The sequence below is a fragment of the Ylistrum balloti genome, unplaced genomic scaffold, assembly GCF_031769215.1.
Source record: "Ylistrum balloti isolate Yb309-2 unplaced genomic scaffold, AGI_CSIRO_Ybal_v1 Utg371740, whole genome shotgun sequence".
Taxonomy (NCBI): domain Eukaryota; kingdom Metazoa; phylum Mollusca; class Bivalvia; order Pectinida; family Pectinidae; genus Ylistrum; species Ylistrum balloti.
Window position 1 is genome coordinate 317,567 of NW_026782874.1, and position 19,738 is coordinate 337,304.

A 19,738-nucleotide genomic window follows, 5' to 3' on the forward strand; every position below is an offset into this window, starting at 1 on the left:
AACAAATCTGTGACCTTTCCAACATAAAAATACAAATCTAACATACTTCACCTTTCATTCATTTAAATGCTGTGAATTATATTTAATAAAATAAATCCAAAAAGTGTCGTTATTCTCATTTTCTTTCTTTCATTCTGTCTTATGAGAAGTGATAACACTCACCAATTATCCATCTCAATCATTATGATCTTCAATCCATTATACTTAAATACAACAATTATACCAATTTATTTAAGAAGCAACATTTCACCACAGCTAGGCTACAAAACTGAATTCCAGCTGTATACACTATCAATGTTGTGCTCATTGTTGGAGTTTGGATAACATCAGCATTCATTTCCAACATAAATCAGGCCGGAAATGTCAGTAACTTGTGAACAAAGACGAACATACAGTGTAAAGAGCCAATAAATACTGTGTTTTTATCATTGTACCTCTTTTGGTCCAATAAATCTGGACGTGAGCTCTGCACCCAGAGTCATTCATCAAAATTAACCCACGAATAGGTTCTGAGCAATTAAAACAATTATTTATACACAAAGATAGATACAAAACAAAAATAATTAAAATTAAGCGATACAAAGTTTGCTAAAACTTCCTATACTAAATATGACTGTCTGCTTGAGTATACAACTTACATACACTCCATGGCTAGTAAAATACAAAAGACCTCATATTGTAAATTAAAATGACACAAGTTTTGTATAGATATACAAGTACATACACTGTGACAAAAGTCTGTTTAAGGACTGAATGTTTACACTAGATCACTCTCAGATTGTCTACTTAATACTGCATGAATTTAAGATAGACAACTGAATGTAATTTCTATCTCTTGAGTTTCATCAGCATGTAATCTTATTTTCAATATGTATAAAATAGTACTACATATTGGTTGATTGATATAATGTTTAGTGCTGTACTTTCTGTTATTTTTTTCATATTCTTAAATATTTAACATTGCCTTCACATTCATTGCTTTATTATTGCCCTACGTCCCGTTAACAGCCAAGGACATATAAGGACATGTCAGGTTTGGGTGGTGTATGAAAGTCAGGGCCTGAAAACTGCTACCAAGAGGTGAAGGCTGGTGACTAAGATCTGATATTGCGTCAGAGGTCAAGTTCTGATGATCTGTACTTTAGCCAATCATAGTGATGGCCTGCCTTGTTGGTATTGGAAACCAGATGATCACTGCGTAATAATGCTCTTTAACGTGTCCCCAGAATCTATAACATTGTGGGACAGATTACGTTGATTTGAATCAAAATTGCTTCAAACATATTGTTCATTATTCAGATAAGTACATACACTAAGTATATTAAACGAGAATACTTACTTAAAACATGATTATCATCTCACTGCATTTTGTCATGTATCATGACAATTAAAAATGTCAATGAAACAAACTTTTTCATAAGGCAGATTCCACGGTAAAAATTCTACTATGAGAATTCTTGAAAGTCCCACTTTGATCCATTTGTCAGTATAAGATTTTTTTCAAATTACCATGTGTAAACTTCTTCACATTACTGAATAGTATGTGCATTTAGAAAGCTGTCACATCAACTGCAACTTCTCTATCTGCATCTATAACTGATAGAAAATAAAGTAGTAGGATATTACATCCTATTAATATTAAGTTACTTTGAAGTTCTGCTCTCATATTAGATGTCATGTTTAATAAAAAGAGAAAAAGTGATGTCTGACTACTTCCATAAGATTTTTTTTTAACAAAGTAAACAAATGTCAAATGAAAAGAGCAAAGAATGTAAGTTAGGTATATATAAAGTATATATTCTAAAACTTAAGCTGATACTGTACATTCCAGTTCATACAATGGACAAGTATGCCTAAAACAAAATGAAAGATGCAATGGAAAAAAAAAAAAAAAAAAATTATGACATAAAAGTATGCACAAATAAATTATATACAAACCTGCACTCTATACATTATTAGCTTGGCTGCGAAATAATGACCTTTCACAAAACCAAATTATGTCTACAAAAACAAATATGTCCTTATCAATAAAATGGCTAGCATTTCTTTTGTAAAGGAATTCTATTAAAGAAAAAGCTTACTTTTAACAATAAGGATTTTACTTTTGAAATGTATGGTCTTAAAATCGATGCTGAATTCTGCTTTTTTTTTTTTTTTTTTTAAATTTTACTTTTAATGACAAAAACCATTTTCTGTAGCACAAACTTCTAATTATTCTTTAATGATGATCACTTTACATTTCTAGATACAAGCATCAAATGCTATCAGAATCATTCTTAAATTAATTCTTCATGTCCCAAATAAAATAGCATGTCTTAAAAAATAAGCAAAGCAAAATGCTATCTTTTAAAATATGATTACTAGTTATTATATTAATATTTCAATCTACAGCATAATTCCAATTTCATATGAACCCAATAATATGTACATGCTGCAATAGCAACAACATAAATAACACCAGACAGATCAGTATTAAATAACAAAACTCTGAACATAGATGTTGTTTTGCAAATATACAGAACAATTCACCATACCCAGTATGCTGATAATTCATACATTCCTTATTGGTTATAATATTGAGGAGTGAACACATTGTGACATTTACACCATCTGGAGCTTCATTTTGCAAGTATGACCCACAAAACATCAACTGACTAATATATTTAAAAGTGAAGCACTTTTACCTCCACCAACTGGCATCAACTGATATATGAATACTAGAATGTGAATACTAGTGACAGCATCTGCTAGAAGGTCACCAAAGGATACTAGAATGTGAGATGAAGGTCAGTTACCAAGAATACTAGAATGTGTGAAGGTCAGTTATCAAGGATACTAGAATTTGAAGTGAAGGTCAGTTACCAAGGATACTAGAATGTGTGAAGGTCAGTTACCAAAGATACTAGAATGTGAGATGAAGGTCAGTTACCAAGAATACTAGAATGTGTGAAGGTCAGTTATCAAGGATACTAGAATTTGAAGTGAAGGTCAGTTACCAAGGATACTAGAATGTGTGAAGGTCAGTTACCAAGGATACTAGAATGTGTGAAGGTCAGTTACCAAGGATACTCGAATTTGAAGTGAAGGTCAGTTACCAAGGATACTAGAATGTGTGATGAAGGTCATTTACAAAGGATACCAGAAAGCAAGGTAAAGGTCAGGTGGTCAGTCACCATGGTTACTAGAATGTGAGGTGAAGGACAGTCATCATGGATTTTACCCAGTCAAGAAAGTGACCACAAGATATCAGAAGGTGAAGGTCAGTGATCATAGAGAAGAAATCCTATAGACTCTACACCATATAGATACAATAAACTAAAACAGCATATATACCAGAAAGCTAAACCACACTGAAGAATGCTGATGCTGCAATAGTTGATCCAATGGTACTGATGCTTGTGTTATCAAAATTCTAAACTTTAAAACACTATTTTGCTGGGAATTATGAAATTGAATATCCAAAATATTTATTTTAAAGCCAGGAAATGTTTTACAAGTGAACATTTGTTCCAACATTCACCAGTTTTGTAACAATTTGAGACACTGAGATGGCCATCAAAACCTACATCTATACCAATCCTACATCCATATCAGTTTAATGAGTTATAAAGTTTCATTTTGACAGCTGCCCCTTCAACAATCAACAAATCAAAACCACAAGTGTTCCATTCATATACATCTAGTTCAACAATTACTACACATAAACTGCCCATACATATTTGTGAGTACATTTGTGACACAACTTTAAACCGAAAGTGATATTGTATTCATAACAAAATAGTAATCCACATTTAATAGCACACATACAAACAAGTCTACTCCAATTAATCCTTGCTTTATCCTACAATTGCTGAATGGTCCCTCTAGTTACAACTACGTGGTTCCACCTTCACCGATTCCTTCCTCCTCGTGTCGAAGGCGATAGTCCTCCAGAGTTTTCTGGATAGTTTCATTAGAATATTTACACTTTGGTGAGCCACAGGCACATGTAAACTGCTTCCATTTAATCATCCAGAACTTCTCTCCATAATCAAACCTGTGGAGAAATACAATAATTATCCAACCTGTATTTAAACATTTAAATACATAATGTACATTGAAACTTAAATAAACTGGCACAATATGCAGCTGCCAGGTTGGTCCTCAGCATGTGACAATTTCCCAGCACATGGTTGGTAAATGCCTGCTTCAAGAGAATGATAAATGACTGTGTGATGCTTACAATACCAGTACATTGTAAATTTTTGTTACAATCTATTGTATCATATGAGTAAAAACGTGTTTACTGAATAACTACATTAAAACATGTGTACCTCATCACACATGTTTAGTACAAATTATACTTATTGTTTTAAAATGATTTTATACTGTACTCAATTTTACATTTTTAAATGTTTTACTAGCTTTCTTAAGCCTTTCTTTTCATCACTGGCAAACATTCAAAAGTACTGCCATGTTGTAGTCAGTGTAAACAATGTTCCAAGCATTAATCATGATTGTTCTACATTGAAAAGTCCTAACTACAACCAGTCCAAATTGGCAAATTACTGAACATCTTTCATGGTGTCATATGCATCTAAAGATGTTTCATCTTCAAAAATAAGAAGTAAGGTATACCTCCTACTGAAAACCAGTCAACAGCAGTGGTGAAACACAACCATTGAAGTCATATAAACATCAACATGTTACATTTCAAAATCTCTATAAAAATGTTTATCAACTGACCCAAGCTCTTCATCTGATTTGATATCACGTGAGGAGAAGAAACATATCCGAGGGAAGCGAAGATCCTGGTGCTCCACAAACACCTTGACTGGAATCAGGTTTGGTTCGCAAAGGTGGTTGATGAAACGACTGATGTTGCCATAGCGACGAGCGTCAATGCAGTAGGTGTCTCCATCCTGCAAGACAGATGATTCAATTAATTTTGCTTTAATTTTTTAAAAATAAATATACAATTTCCCTATTGTATAGGAGATAAACCTTATCTGTTGCAATAAGGATGTAATTACCATGTAAAAAGTTAAACATATATGTTAGATACAGCTTGCCTACATACCCTATTGTCGAGGTCAAACAGGTAGGAATCATCCTCTCTACTGTCTGCTTCGGAATCTGAGATGAGTTCACCAATATACCTGTATAAGGAAACCAATTTTAAAATGCAGTCAAAAAAAGGGGGAAAAATTGAGAAAAGAAAAAAATACTATGTGAATGAGGTGTTCATTTAAATTTTTTTTGAAAAAGGTAAAAAACTGAATTTTTTTGTATCAATTAAAGCATACACAAATATGATAAATAGCAAGTTAAACAGTACTTTGCACTCACTCGCAAATAAATGTGCCCTTTGGTATATCTAACAGTGATTTAACTCCCCAGCCACGGCCATGAGTTTTCACCATCTGCAGTCGGCTCCTGTTACACACAATATATATATATAAATATATAAAAATTTCATCACATATCACAATTAACATTTTTCACTCTGGTCTGATTCCCCTTCTAAAACACTGACAGCATGTTAAAGCAACCTAAATCGATCACTTATCTTTCTCAAATCTTAACACAAGTTTTTTAAAGTCATAGTTATAAGGTGTCAGTTTTTCTCCTTAGAGTGCTATGTATGGGCACTGCTTGAAAACAATCATAACCACCAAGATGTTGAGACACCAATAACGGGACAGAGTAAGAGAGATAACTGGTAATGTTTGCAGGCTCATTAAAGAAAGCCAAATTATCTCCCTTGCATTATGATATCTGTAGAACTTAAGTATTTAGTTACAGGACAGGGTCACATCACTACACTCCCTTATGATTATCACATATCTTTGACAGACAAATGATACTGAGGATTTTTTTTTCAGATTGTTAATGAAATACAGACAAATAAGCTTACGCTATTCCCATCTGGACTACACGATTGTTACAAGTGCTCCAACACCGACAGGCTTTATTACACTCAAATATCAATGGAGGCTCCAACATGTTGAAGTCTGGTAAAAGTCGACAACCCTACAAAAAAGTGTGAATCAAACTATTAATGATGTGTACATATCAATGTTAAAACCAAGAAGCCTTCAAAAGTGTAAACAAATAGATAAATATTTTAGGCAATAGTAACATCATTATTTTTATTGCAGTTTAAACTTGTATTGACCAAACTGAAAAACATCACAATAAATGCCTTATTTGTAATGATGCTTAACTATGTGATGTTCAAATCATATCTTTCTAATGCTAAACACTGCTTTCATAATATCAATACAGTTAACAGTTGTCCTATAAGAAATCAAGAGTACCAATTCTATCTTTCAGCCATCCAATCAAAGGGCTGTATGATTATGACATTGACTTTTTATGGTCAATATAGACATAATGGTATCAACTATTGAAAAGACAAGTGTTTGTATCTGTAGGCATGAACTCTAATTTGGTATTAATGTTAACAAATAAGATTTAGGATGAAAAGTATCTTTCACACAACTTGATTTGATATTGTTTGGAAAGAGAAGGAGTAAACAGCTTACACGGTCATACCAGCACTTGACACTGTTGCGTCCACACACACAGAACATGGAGGAACAATTATCACTACAGCGACAACTCTGTAAACAAACAACAATAATTCACAACAGGCATCTCCATATAACAAAAACCAATAATTAAAAGCCAGTAGTCACAAAAATATCACATATTGTCATAGAGACTTGACTTGTTTGTTGGTTAAAAGGCTACAAAACTTCAGTTCCAAATTCCTTCAGATATGATAATGATACGTATAATGAGGACTGCCTGACCTACCTGTAGACTACTGATGGTCCTGTTGATATTTAGGTCAACTGTTTCCACATTCTCTGTAATGTACTGGAAATCTGTTGGTATGGGATCATCGTCTGTACCATTCACTACTGCTATTGGAATGTTTTCTCTACCCATTGACACATCCCTATCACAACAAAATAACTTTCATTCAGTAATGATAGAAGTCTCATTTCAATAATGTTAAGACCACCTTGTTATTGAGTTCTCCATTTATGTGGATGTAATTCTTACTTTATTCTCCTATTGAGCACCAACCCTCCTGTCCCAAGGGGTCAAGCTCTGCCATTTACAAAAAAATTATTCCCCTTCATCAAAAAATGCTTCAGACCAAATTTAAGCCAAATCAAATAATTCTTGCAGGGGGAGGTTTTTCCCTATTGGGCACCACCTCTCCCTTCCAAGGAGGCAGAGACCTACCATTTACACAAAATTTATTCTCCTTCACCTAAAAAGCTTTAGACCAAATTTGAGCAATATCAATTCATTCCTTAAGGATGAATAGGATTTTATAGAGCTTGCATAATTTCCATTTTGGGGGCCCATCCCTCAGGCCCCAGAGGTCTAAGAACCAACCTTTTTACAAACTTTGTTCCACTTCCCATAAGAATGCTTCTGACCAAACTTAGTAAAAGTCTGCCCAGTCGTTAATGTCTAGTGGCGATTTCTCCTACAAAGCTGACAGACTTATGTCATGCCTTGACATAAGCTCACTAGTTCTTTGGACCAGGTGAGCTAAAAATTGTTAATACCTATGAATCAACCTCTCTGGCCTGCCCATTCTGGCTGCAGCAAATCCTTTCAGCTGTTTGTTAACTCTTAGAGCCAACCAGACAGGACTGTTTTCATTCAGACAACACTGAAAGGAAATAAGAAAAACTCAATCAATCTTTAGAAATATAGTGGGAGATCTGTTGGCATCCTTGATACTCCAGGGATTACGATCACTTTCCCCCTCTTCAGCCCTGTAATATGTCAAGGCAAAATTGAAGGGTTCAACGTGCGAAGCTTTATGAGCAAGAAGACAAGACTAGTTTGGTCCTTTCATGTACATCAAATGGTTTATTGTGCTGGCTTTAAAGTTCGGTATTGCTCCATTGTAATCTTCAAAAGGCGCATATCAGCCTGTGATTGGTCAGTGTTTTTTATCAGAACCAATCAAATTATTTCATTAAAACCTCCAATTTTGCCATGAAATGTTCCAGTGGTGCAGAGAGCGAAAGGTATCATAACTCCTGAGTATTGAGAATGATCTTTTGGAGGATTAGGAAAAATTATCTATGGTCATATTACCTTTCTTAATGGTACTGCAAACAAGTAAATGATTTTGCTGTAGTTACCTCCCATTAACTACTTAGAATGACAAATATTTCTTATTTTCCATGATTTTCACTACAAAGCTCATCGACTTACCCCAAAAAATGATAAACAATAATTAAATTGTAACAATGAGATTTAGTTCCTGTAGTCTACTCATACATATCAAATCATCATTTCAGTTACACATTATCGCTCCCATCCACTCTCCTACCTGGATAGGCACTTCATTTTCGTTATTTTTAGCTTCCACATCAGCACCACGAGCTAGGAATAAGCTGAAACATACACATGTATCATATTAATCTAAGTGTTTTTTAGTCAATTTTACTAGTAAACTATAAAGTTTTCAATATAAATTCATTCCAAAACAGATCAATTAAGTACCAAATTTGTTATGACAGGTCTCTGACCTTCAATAAAACTTTTTGACATGTTGGGATGTGTGCAATATTTTATAGCATACCTTCTCTGAGGAAACATTTTTAAATTTCATAATGTAACACAAAATTATAGACTGAATTGGGATGATATATTAATTTCACTGACAAGAACATTATTTTTCAACATCTTTAAAAGACAACTTTTATTTCTAAATGCACATAGTAAAACCTTGACATATTATGTTGCAGAGTAATGTTGACAGAGCATACTTACACTACACACTCATAGTGATCTTGTCGTGCTGCAATGTGTCTGAAAAACAAACACCATTACATGATTACTTTCATCCATTTTGTTTTCAATGATAGAAGTTTTAGAAAATTACATTGCAAACAATTCCATTAAATCCATTCATCCCTAACAAAACAACTAACATACAAGTCCCCTTCAGGATGCTCCAGATTAAATTTTGTTTGAAATATTGATCTCAGTTTCCCAAATAGTGGCCTCATCTTTTGCAAACAGAATGTGGTTATTTATACCATCAAATCGTTTGTTTTTATGACAGATTTTTCAATGATTTCATGGGTATTCTCAATCCAAGAATTCTACATCCAAGAACAAGAAAGTAATTTTACTGAACTATATTTATCTCAAGTGTCCACAATATACACAATATTAGTATTTGTTTTGAAAAACCATTGAATTGAGCCCCACGAAAAAAAAGTGATTTACCAGTAGTCTTATGCCATGAAAATACTACAGCATTTACATCATCATATCCTACACAGACCATAACTTATCTTCATTAGATAGAAACAATGTCTCACTCATGAACACCACCACATTTCATCAACTGCTTACCTATGACCCTATGGTCAAATATTAAACCACTATATGTATGGTGAAGTGTGTACTTACAATGGACGGTCTCCATGTTCATTTGGAGTCTCTAAATCACAGCCTGCATTCAGAAATATTTCGGCGATATCCACACTACCTGAGAAGGCAGCCCAGTGAAGACTTGTATTCTCCTCCTATTTATGAAATAGTCATCATATATTGAGGTTTCAATCTTGAATACCGAGTTCTAGATTACATGTCTGCATTTGAACCTTGCAGATTCCTCTCCTTATTAGAGAAGACCCTTTTTTTTCTTTTTTTTTTTAATGAGGGTAGCCATGCATTTTTTACATCAAAGATATTATTTCAGTTTAAATTTTGGAAAATCTTTTCCTTTTGTTTGTATGTTTTTTTAATCAATATGTTAAATGAAGAGGGAAATTTTGAAAAATAGTATAGGAAATAGGTTAAAATATTTCAATTGCAGGAAAAATTGAATGCCAACTATCAAAATTTACTATGTAATGACGATATCAAAGTTTATTCATCCTCCGGAGACAAGTCCTTACCTTATCTTTGAGATTAGGATCAGCACCATTCTTCACTAAATATTTCACTGCATTCACATATTTGTGTTCAGATGCCCAAATAATCGGTGTCCAACCACCATCATCCTAGAAAAATTGCAAAAAATAATCAAACGTACTTGTTTATTGTAACAAATCATTTAACATGTCAGCAGGGCTTTTTTCCACTCACTCATTTTGGGAAAACTAAAGAAAGGTAACTGGAAAGAAACTTTAGAGGAGTAGACTATGAATTTTGGGAATTTGACAATATCATGAAATCTATTTGGGAATGGGGCCCATATTTGTCCCCACAGAGCCCCTTGAAAAAGGCGTGATCAGTAATTCAAGTCCTGATACCTTTTAATATGAAGTAATTAAACTTTTCATATAATAAAATAATTCCGTGCACAACATAATTTAACTTCAGTTGGTTCCATCCAATAATTTTTACCTGTTCTTGAAAATTAGTGTATAGGTACAAACATTCTAAAATCCAAATGCCGTTTAAAACTATTCATCTCAAACTGTGCCCAATATTATAGGACATCCATGGTTTAGCCAGATTGAGATTACAATCCAATAAAAAGGACTGATCAAATGTTTCTAGAAAATTCTGGCTAAGCTCAACAGTAAATCCATTCCAATGCACTACTGTGTCCTGGAGTCAGATTGAACAACTTTCACCACACAAGTTTATACAAAAAATAATAGTTCTATCTCCTTCTCCACAGCTAAAACTACAAAGTAGAATTAATTTTACCTGTACGTTAATGTCAATCTTGTCTGCCTTCAGAAGTAACTTGAGCACTTCCACATGACCAGCTTTGGCGGCATAATGTAGTACAGTCATACCATCCTCAGCCTGAAACAGTCACCATCCTTGTTATAATCACAGATTGTGTACGCATCGTAAAAAGAGCATTTCTTAGCAAAACTCATAGTTTAGAAAAATTGCTCAAGAACATACATTTCTACATTGCATATCCACTTAATTAAAGAATGTTTGAAAGAAAATGTCATTCACATTTTTATTTGAACAACCAATTACACTTTTTTCTTTGCCATCAACCTCTGACAGATAAAAACAAAAAAATTTGTCAATGAGTACTCTAATTCCACAAATTCATATGACAATGTTGACAAACAGTGAAAAATTTGTTGTGCAATTTGACAAAAAAGTGAAATTTGTCAGCAATTTTTAACAAACAGGTTCTTTGTCCTCGTTAAGATGACCACTAAAACAGACATACCCTTAACGTAACATCAGCATCCATCTTGAGGAAGTATTGAACTATATTGACATGGTTGTTTTCTGCTGCATACATTAGGGGAGTCTTCATCTCCTTGTCTATTTTGTGGATTGATGCCCCTGCCTGTGGTAAACAGTATGCATTTGAGATAATACAGGAGTTATCTCCCTTCTTACAAGAATTAACGAGGAAATATTGCCTGAGAAGTTGGAATGTAAACATGATTATTTGTTTCACTTTGCTAGCTGTATACATAACCAACTGTTATTTGGTAAATAAAGTGAGTAGTTTGAGATCTTCCTGAGAGCTAAACTCTGAAACATAATTAATATATTCAACCTCTTCATTCCCAGTCCTCTCACCATTACATATTAATTTTACAAACATTTATCAGAATTATAAATTTTCCTTCTGAAGTAATCACAAAACAGAAAACCTTCCTTTATTAAAGTATATTTGATAAATAAACTTAGTTTAAACTTTGAGTTTAAATCATACCACTACTCACAAGTACACAACAACTTACCTGTATAAGCAGGTGAACAACAGGTAGACTTCCTCCAATAGCTGCAGCGTGTAATGAAGTTTGGTTGTCGTAGTCCTCATACTTCTCATTGGGATCAAAACCATCCACTGCAATTTCATTTGCAATCTTTATTAAATATTTCACTGACAATCTTGATAATTGCCCTCCGTTGTCTGTTATATCAACAAACTTTGGTCAATGTAACAGTTACTACTTCATGAGAAAGGGTACAGCTTATATGTGGATCAAATCGAAAAGAATGGTAAAACTCGGCTGTGGCTAGTATACCGGAAAATACAGAAAACATAAACCAAACCCATCAAACGTTTAGCTTCATTTAAACCAAATGTGCCATATGAAAATGTTTAAAAGATGATCACTTATTCAGCAGTGTGTAGAGCAAGATGTAGATTGATCTGACATTTGTAATGACAATTTGAACTAATTTCTTTTACATGTTTATACATTCTATATAAAACAAACTTGTTCAGGTTCTAAATGATTTTTTTACTGAAAATATAATATGTAACTGTAAAAATCACACAATTTCTGTTAAAAAACCCAAAACTAACCAATCATGAAGATTATCTTTTCCAAGTCTCCCTCATACGCTGGGTTGTACATAGATTTCGGCAATTTACGGTACTTCAGTGGCCTGGAAATAAACCAAAATGAGCAACATCCAAAAGTCTACCTTGATATATGTGATTTTTATATAAAAGGCTTTGGTAAAGTGACAGGAAAACAAATTATATATATATCTGAATATTTTACTTAATGATTATAAAATTTCAAATTGTCCAGAATCTGTGTGGAATTATGTGTATTAAAAGACTTTGAAATATATAAGTACCTTTCAACAGCCAAGCTGTTTATGACCTTTTCAAGGGCATTTTTGTCTGGTCCAATAGGAACTCCACCTACACAAAAAACACATCCTATTAATTGTATAATTGTAGATTTTGGTTCTGGGTTGGGAGGACTGTCCAATTTACCCCAATACTCTAGTGTAATATATTCTTGAAGCCATTACTACTGAGAATGATCTTAAGTGGATATAAAATCTTCAAAAACGGTCTAAAATTTAATTTTCTTCAGACGTAAACTGCTTTTCCTCCCCCATCCTCACCTCTTATTTCTCTCTTTTTTATGTGACCTTTGGTAGTATCCAGGTTTTCATCAGAATGCATTTAATGTGAAGAAAAGATAATATTTTCTTACTTGCTTTTGAATTCACTAAAACCATTTATATCATAGAAGAGAGAGTACAAATCTGAAATGGTAGAGTTAATGATGTCTGTATACCTGTGGACAGTGTTTTATCACTAGAAAGTTTATGGGAGGCAGTTATCTGGTCTTCACTTGGATCCTTTTCTGGTTTCAGGAATGATCTGTATGTATGAGCATGGATGGAAATCTTGGCTCTGTTTCCACTAGAAATGACAGAAAGGATAAGTTTAAACACATTTTCATGTTCTTGATACAATCTACTATGTTAATTAATCTGATGGCCTTCACTTTATATGACAGGGTTTTCCATAATTTTGTTAGTAGTAGGCTGTGTAGTGAAAGTAGGAGGCTGGCCTGCCGTGTACGTGTACGGAACATAATTTCGGAACTGGATTGGTGTAGGCGGCCAAATGATCAAAGTAGCCGGTCAAATTGGCCGGCAACCGGCTCTTATGGAAAACCCTGTATGAACAAATTTCAATTAAATTCCTGCTATTCAATATAAATATTCACCACAAGTACCATGTGTGTGTGTAATTCTGTGTTTCTTTTGGCAGTAGAGGCAATGTCATGGATCATACCTTGAAATAAATGTGTTTTCTTAACCACTACAGACCAGTAACAATAAAGGTATCTGGTATATAAACTAATTTCCTGCTAATTACTCAATTTTGCAATTTTTGTCACAAATTTGCATGATGAACTATAAATTTTTATCGAGAAATAGTTACATTATATAGTTTTAACTCTTGCTCATTCTCAATTACCAACATATGACATCGACTGAAAATGTGATATTTCGGTTTTGACACCAAAAGATAAAATTTATGCCTGGCAAGATAAACCTATTACACCTATCGGGTCAGAAAATACTTAAAAGTGAAAAGGATGAAAGAATTAATGTATTATGTTACTGATATAACACAAATTCTCAAAGATCCCCGACATCATGATATTGTAATTTCTAATATCTACACAACCATCACCTTAAACTGCCATTAATTTCTCTACAGCATGTAAACACCACTGTGTACTCACTGTGCTGCCCTGGCATTGGGTTTTTCCTCTGACTGGCTCTCTGTGCCAGGCTCCTCTAATGACAAGGACACTTCAAACTGCTGAGACTCTTCTCCACAGTGAGGGCAGTAATACTTGCCTCCCTTCAGTACCTGACATTGTTTATGGAAGTGATGAACAGATACAGACCCTTCCTTCTTACAATGGTAAAACTTGCCCTGAAAAAAGCAATGAGATACAGACTTACAAACAGTAGAAACATGTCGTTGTGAACGTCAATAAGGATACTCTTAATGTCAAAGTTCACCAACTGCTTCTGATTTGATTTCAGAGGATTATCATTGAACAGCATTTCAAACTGATAATGTTATGTAAAGTGATCTGTTAAAAAGATTATCCTTTCCTCCCCCTTCTCCTGCCTATTTTTGAAAATAATATCAAGCAGGATAATGATATGATTATTTTGATATCATAAACCCAATCATGACATACGCTACAAAATGTTATGTTCCTCGGTTCCACACATATCTGAATTCTTTGTACTGTTGATTTGAATTCTTTGTACTGTTGATTTGAATTCTTTGTACTGTTGATTTGAATTCTTTGTACTGTTGATTTGAATTTTTTGTACTGTTGATTTGAATTCTTTGAATTCTTTGTACTGTTGATTTGAATTCTTTGTACTGTTGATCTGAATTAAATTTGAGTTGAAATCTTTTCACTGGCTGATTCAATTCTTTGTACTGGTTGATTTGAACACTGAAATATGATAAGTAATTTGTAGTGGATGAACTGCTCACAGTGTGGAACATACCTGTGTACAGAAATGACCACAGCCTGGACAACACTGATGTAGACGTAATCGTTTACGATGGACCTCACAAAGGGCCATGAATGGTATCTTGACTCCAGGTCGAACCAGCTGAGAGCCTGTTACTTTATTGCAGCAACCCATCACCTAGAAACAGAGGTGTGTCACTTTGAGTGAATGTCCCTCAAACTAAAATGTATTTGATGTTGATTCCACATACAAAGTCCTTCAAAGTAAAATGAATTTGACATTGACTCCACACACAAAGTCCTTCAAAGTAAAATGTATTTGACATTGACTCCACACACAAAGCCCCTCAAAGTACAATGTATTTGACATTGACACCACACACAAAGTCCCTCAAACAAAAATGTATTTGACGTTGACTTCACGCACTAAGTTCCTCAAACAAATTAGGAGACCCGTTATTTTACCCGAACACAATATCCAACATAGGTATAAGATGTAATATAGAGTAATTTACATATAGTGCATGCCTTTTAGCATTTGTACCACTGGATAATGTTAACTTTAAACTGAATTCTTTTACTTTACTAATCATCAACATACTGAAGAGTGAAAGTGTGAAATATGGCATATTTTAAAGTGAACAAAGCAATTTGGTGAATTACAGTCCCCTACTGACACACCACCTCACCAAGGTAAACCAAGCCCGAGTATGAAGTTCCAGTGATGATAGTGTAGGATACAGAGCCTGGACAAATATTTTCTTTGATGTGGTCAAAGGTAAAAATGTAGGTCAGAGTGACCTTTGTGAGAATGGTCACATGGTGATCAATCTATAATTTATTTTCATAAGCCCTATAAAATTTCTCGCTAAACACAATTGGTCCTACAATGTAATATTCAAGTATGTCTAAAAATTCCATCAAGTCCCATCAAAATTCTAGGATTAAAAGATATGGGACTCCCACACAGTTTTAACACTGGTCACATCATGTAGGTCTCTGGAATTCTCAATATAAACCCAACCTATCATTTAATGATTGCTGAACCATTATCTTAAAAAGGTGTCTGGGATTCTCTGTGAATGAGTAATCTTTACCTTACCAATAATAGTTAAAATAGCCATTTTGTAAACTGATTATTTGTTTGAGTGAAAATAACTTATCTTGCTGTTCCCTTTACTGTAAGTTAAAACAAAATTAAATATAAAAATTAATCCTGAAGAGTGTTTTTTTAACAAAATTGTTATGAATGCGAAGGAGAATAAACCAATTTTTAAAACATGTTGATATAGGCATTTCATGGTTTCCAACACTTTTGGTTTTTCCTGCGATATATTTGTACACAGTCAAGCACTAGGACAAGATATGTGCAATTAACAAACAATTTCAGAAATGTTTCTAATATCTAATTTGTTTGATATAAAAATCTTGGCATCAACTGAATTAAAGTTATTTCATTTGCAAATGTAAATTTACAGCAAGTGCTTTTTGTTATCATGTGTGCCATTCAAAAACCCAACTATACAAACTGCAAATGTGATCATCTTAAACAGCATTTAATTTTCTGTGCAGATTTCAAGGCTAGAGGTCACCTATTGCCAATTTTCAGCTTCTTCTCAAGAACCACTAAGCAAACTTCAATCAAACTTGGTGACTCGTTTCAATACCTGAAGGGGCATCAGAATTCCAATTTTTGTGGTCACTGGGTTCACTTGTCAGGAACACAACAATAAAAAAAGATCAAAGGTCATAGGTTATTAACACTTTGAAGGTTGTGTCTCATTCATTAAGTAACTAAACTTTTCAAATGTTAGCTCCATCTGAAGAACTGAATGAGTCAATAGAAATCAAACTTGGTCATTGGCATTATTCCCTACAGGATCATAAAAATTGCAAAATTTGTGGTCCTTAACCCTCCCAAGTTTAAAGGTCACAAGGTCAACAAGGCTTATAAAAAGTGTAACTTCAAAGTTTCTCTATGAAATTTGAGAGAGAGCCTTACTTTTCAAGAAATAGCAATAACCAACTTCACTGAAAAAATCCAAGATGAGTGCAAGTCGGCAATTTTGTTCTTTTTATCAGTCCCAAAATCAAACAGGCACAACTAGGGACCAATGGGAACCTACGTATGGAATTTGAGAATGATCCATCCAGGACTTCCAAAGAAATAGCTATAACATAAATTGTTATTGGACGGACGGAAGACAGACCACAGAGCAAAGTGATTTGAATCGGCTGCCTTTTGATGATAGTGGGCTAACAACTATATAGAAATCTAGTATACAGTTGCTTCATTGTTTACATGCCACGATCATGAAATGTCTCCTTCAGATTATGTACACAAGTGATTTTTTTAAAGGTTGAAATAACATCATCTAATGGCAATTCCAGGCAAGTTACTACTAAATCTCATAACAAGAGTTGGAAACAAAATTTGAAACATATTGTTGAAAACCCTTGAGGACTGCTAGATAATTGCCTAGTCTACAATTTTTATTTGTTCTGGTAGAATACCGTTTACATCTCATGAGTTCTGTCTTTGGTAGAAGTATTGTTTTAAGAATTTACTGTCACTAATTTGGATACCTAGTATAGCACTCGGTCGTTTTAAACTCAGTAACAAAATATCTAGAGGATGAAATGTTATTGTTGTATAAATATTGATTTTCATAAAGTAATAATTGATATGATAATACACTCATAAAGGGCCAAAACAAGAAATCCCTGTCTATCAGTAGCTAAGAGTTTCCATACTTGGCCCCATCCCTCTCCAGGGTGATCAGACCCAACAATTTTGTCCAGAATTGAGTCCTCTTTCCTGAAAGATTAAAAAAAAGCAAAAAAAAAGCTTTCACTCTATTTCCCTTACCAAAGTAATTTACAGAAAAAAGTTGATGTACAGATGCATGAAACGATGGCAGAAGCCACGCTACAGTATAAGTTCACTGGTTATTTGAAGCAGTTACACTAATTCAAAAAAGAACAAAGCATGAACAAAAAAAATAAAATGAAAAATAAAATTCAAGTTCTCTTAATGAATGTTATGTTAAAGATGAAAAATATGCTGTCAGATTTTATCATTTGAACAGTTAGTATCTCAATCAGAATCCCTAATACATCATTTTTCACATGTCTAGCTGTTGAGAGGATATTCTGTCCACTACAAGGGTACACCTTTTTATCCAGTATTCCAAATGTGCATCCAATTGTACAACACCTAAGTTACATGGTCTGAGGCTGAAAACTCTGTAGGATGGACAACACTTATCTCATCATTACAGACAGCCCAAAGAAAATCAAAGCTTATGTGACTATTTTACAAAGTAATAGTTCTTAATATGTTTGTTAGTTTATGCGGGCAGATATATTTTGGCTGTTATAGCCTCCAAGAAGGACAGAAAAGACAGCTGTATAATAATTTTAATTCATCTTGTACTCAATGATCAAGAGTTTATTCACTTGTGTCTTTTGAGCAATACTTGTACCATTTTATAGATATGCTGATTTTGTAATTTTTAATAATCTCAACTATCTTTCCCCCATTATATGCTACTTATGTTACAGATGCTGTTGGATGGGTTGGTTCCTATGACCACAGTTCTGGAGTTTCAGTTCAGGATTTCAGATCTGTTGCTTGATATCAGTATCAGTCAAATAAACTACTGGGGCTAGGGGATCATATAATTTACAATGTTGGTGCGCCTTCAGCCATGGAATGCGCCTTTAGCCATGGAAGGTTTTTGTAAAATTCATTGAATTCGGGTCAGGAGTTTTACTTAAGAAGTCGAAAGTGTTAAAAGTTTACGATGCACAACACGAGACAAAGTAGATCGCAACAGGTCATCCTGAGCTTTTGTCTCAGGTGACCTAAAAGAGGGCCCATCCCTTACCTATATTTTTATGTGAGAGCAACGTCAGACAAAAAGAACAGCATTCCTTCAAGGGAAATATCATAAGGCTAGGCATGATTGTAGCATGATTGTAGCATTCATAAAACAACAATGGCAGCAAAGTAAAGCTCTTGTCATCAGCACTTGATAATTCAAAGCTTTGTTGACAGCATTTAATAATTCAAAGTTTTAACTTTTCTTTTAAAATTAAAAAACAAGAGTCTCAGGTATTTGAAATATTTTATAGACTTGATGGCAGAGGATATCAAGACTTGACAAGTTATAATATCCAGGGCGATCACCCTTGTATCCTGCCATCAAATTCTTTAGAATTATTACCATTACTTGTTAGCTTGCAGAGACCAGTTGTAGTGTCCAAGTACTTCAGCATTTGTTGCAGAATCATGAAACCACTGCTGTTAGTGGAATCATCAGGCTCCTCCAACTCATTCATAGCAAAGTTCCTCAAAATCTGACAATATTCAACTTTCCAACAATCAGGCCTGGAAAGGGTTGTCATTTTGTGAAAACAATACTAAAGCTGCAGAAGTGTTATTAGAGTCATAATAGTGAAGTGGGTGTGGCAAGTCCATTTTGGTATACACATCACTGGTTGATCATAATCATTTAACAATGGTACAACTCTATATAAGATTTTGGTAGGCAAGATAAAATGTCAAAAGGAGGTTAGAAAGTCAAACAGAATTTAGAGACGAAGTGTGACACCTATGTATCAGTGGTAGATACCTGCCCTGGAAACTCAATATGGGTACATGACGTCCAAGCAAAACATTTAATAGCTCATTTGGCACATGACAATATCCTTCTATCAAGCAGCATACAATATCCCTTTGCATTGTCTCAACCCTCCATTCTTTTCCAATATGAGGATTAAATTTAAGCAGACATAAATTTTCATGAACACAACATCATTATATATTTATTAGTGTCCTTACCTTTCCATCAATAGAATCAAGGGCCTGGCAGTACGTTGTACTACATCCAAGCTTTTTAAAACTAGCACCATTGATTTTACAGCAGCACAAAGGGATGACATCCTTATCTGGCGGAGTCGGACCTGGAGGGGCCTGCAGGTACAATAATTGTTTTCAT

At 34.0% G+C, this 19,738-nt stretch overlaps 1 protein-coding gene across 1 annotated transcript in view; it reads right to left on the bottom strand.

The window, feature by feature from the left end:
- Positions 1-2,124: 2,124 nt before the first annotated feature.
- Positions 2,125-19,738, bottom strand: part of LOC132563463 (uncharacterized) — a 39,970-nt gene continuing 22,356 nt past the window's right edge. The window contains exons 9-29 of the mRNA XM_060228222.1: positions 19,582-19,713; positions 14,770-14,913; positions 13,977-14,173; positions 13,014-13,141; positions 12,562-12,628; positions 12,281-12,363; positions 11,709-11,815; positions 11,183-11,305; positions 10,693-10,794; positions 9,933-10,037; positions 9,442-9,557; positions 8,794-8,832; positions 8,351-8,414; positions 7,572-7,678; positions 6,802-6,946; positions 6,528-6,605; positions 5,897-6,012; positions 5,329-5,415; positions 5,060-5,138; positions 4,726-4,901; positions 2,125-4,036 (exon numbers count right to left, since the gene is read on the bottom strand). Of these exons, the coding sequence (XP_060084205.1) occupies positions 3,874-4,036; positions 4,726-4,901; positions 5,060-5,138; positions 5,329-5,415; positions 5,897-6,012; positions 6,528-6,605; positions 6,802-6,946; positions 7,572-7,678; positions 8,351-8,414; positions 8,794-8,832; positions 9,442-9,557; positions 9,933-10,037; positions 10,693-10,794; positions 11,183-11,305; positions 11,709-11,815; positions 12,281-12,363; positions 12,562-12,628; positions 13,014-13,141; positions 13,977-14,173; positions 14,770-14,913; positions 19,582-19,713 (2,358 nt within the window). The 3' untranslated portion in view covers positions 2,125-3,873. The remainder of the gene's footprint in view (positions 4,037-4,725; positions 4,902-5,059; positions 5,139-5,328; positions 5,416-5,896; positions 6,013-6,527; positions 6,606-6,801; positions 6,947-7,571; positions 7,679-8,350; positions 8,415-8,793; positions 8,833-9,441; positions 9,558-9,932; positions 10,038-10,692; positions 10,795-11,182; positions 11,306-11,708; positions 11,816-12,280; positions 12,364-12,561; positions 12,629-13,013; positions 13,142-13,976; positions 14,174-14,769; positions 14,914-19,581; positions 19,714-19,738) is intronic.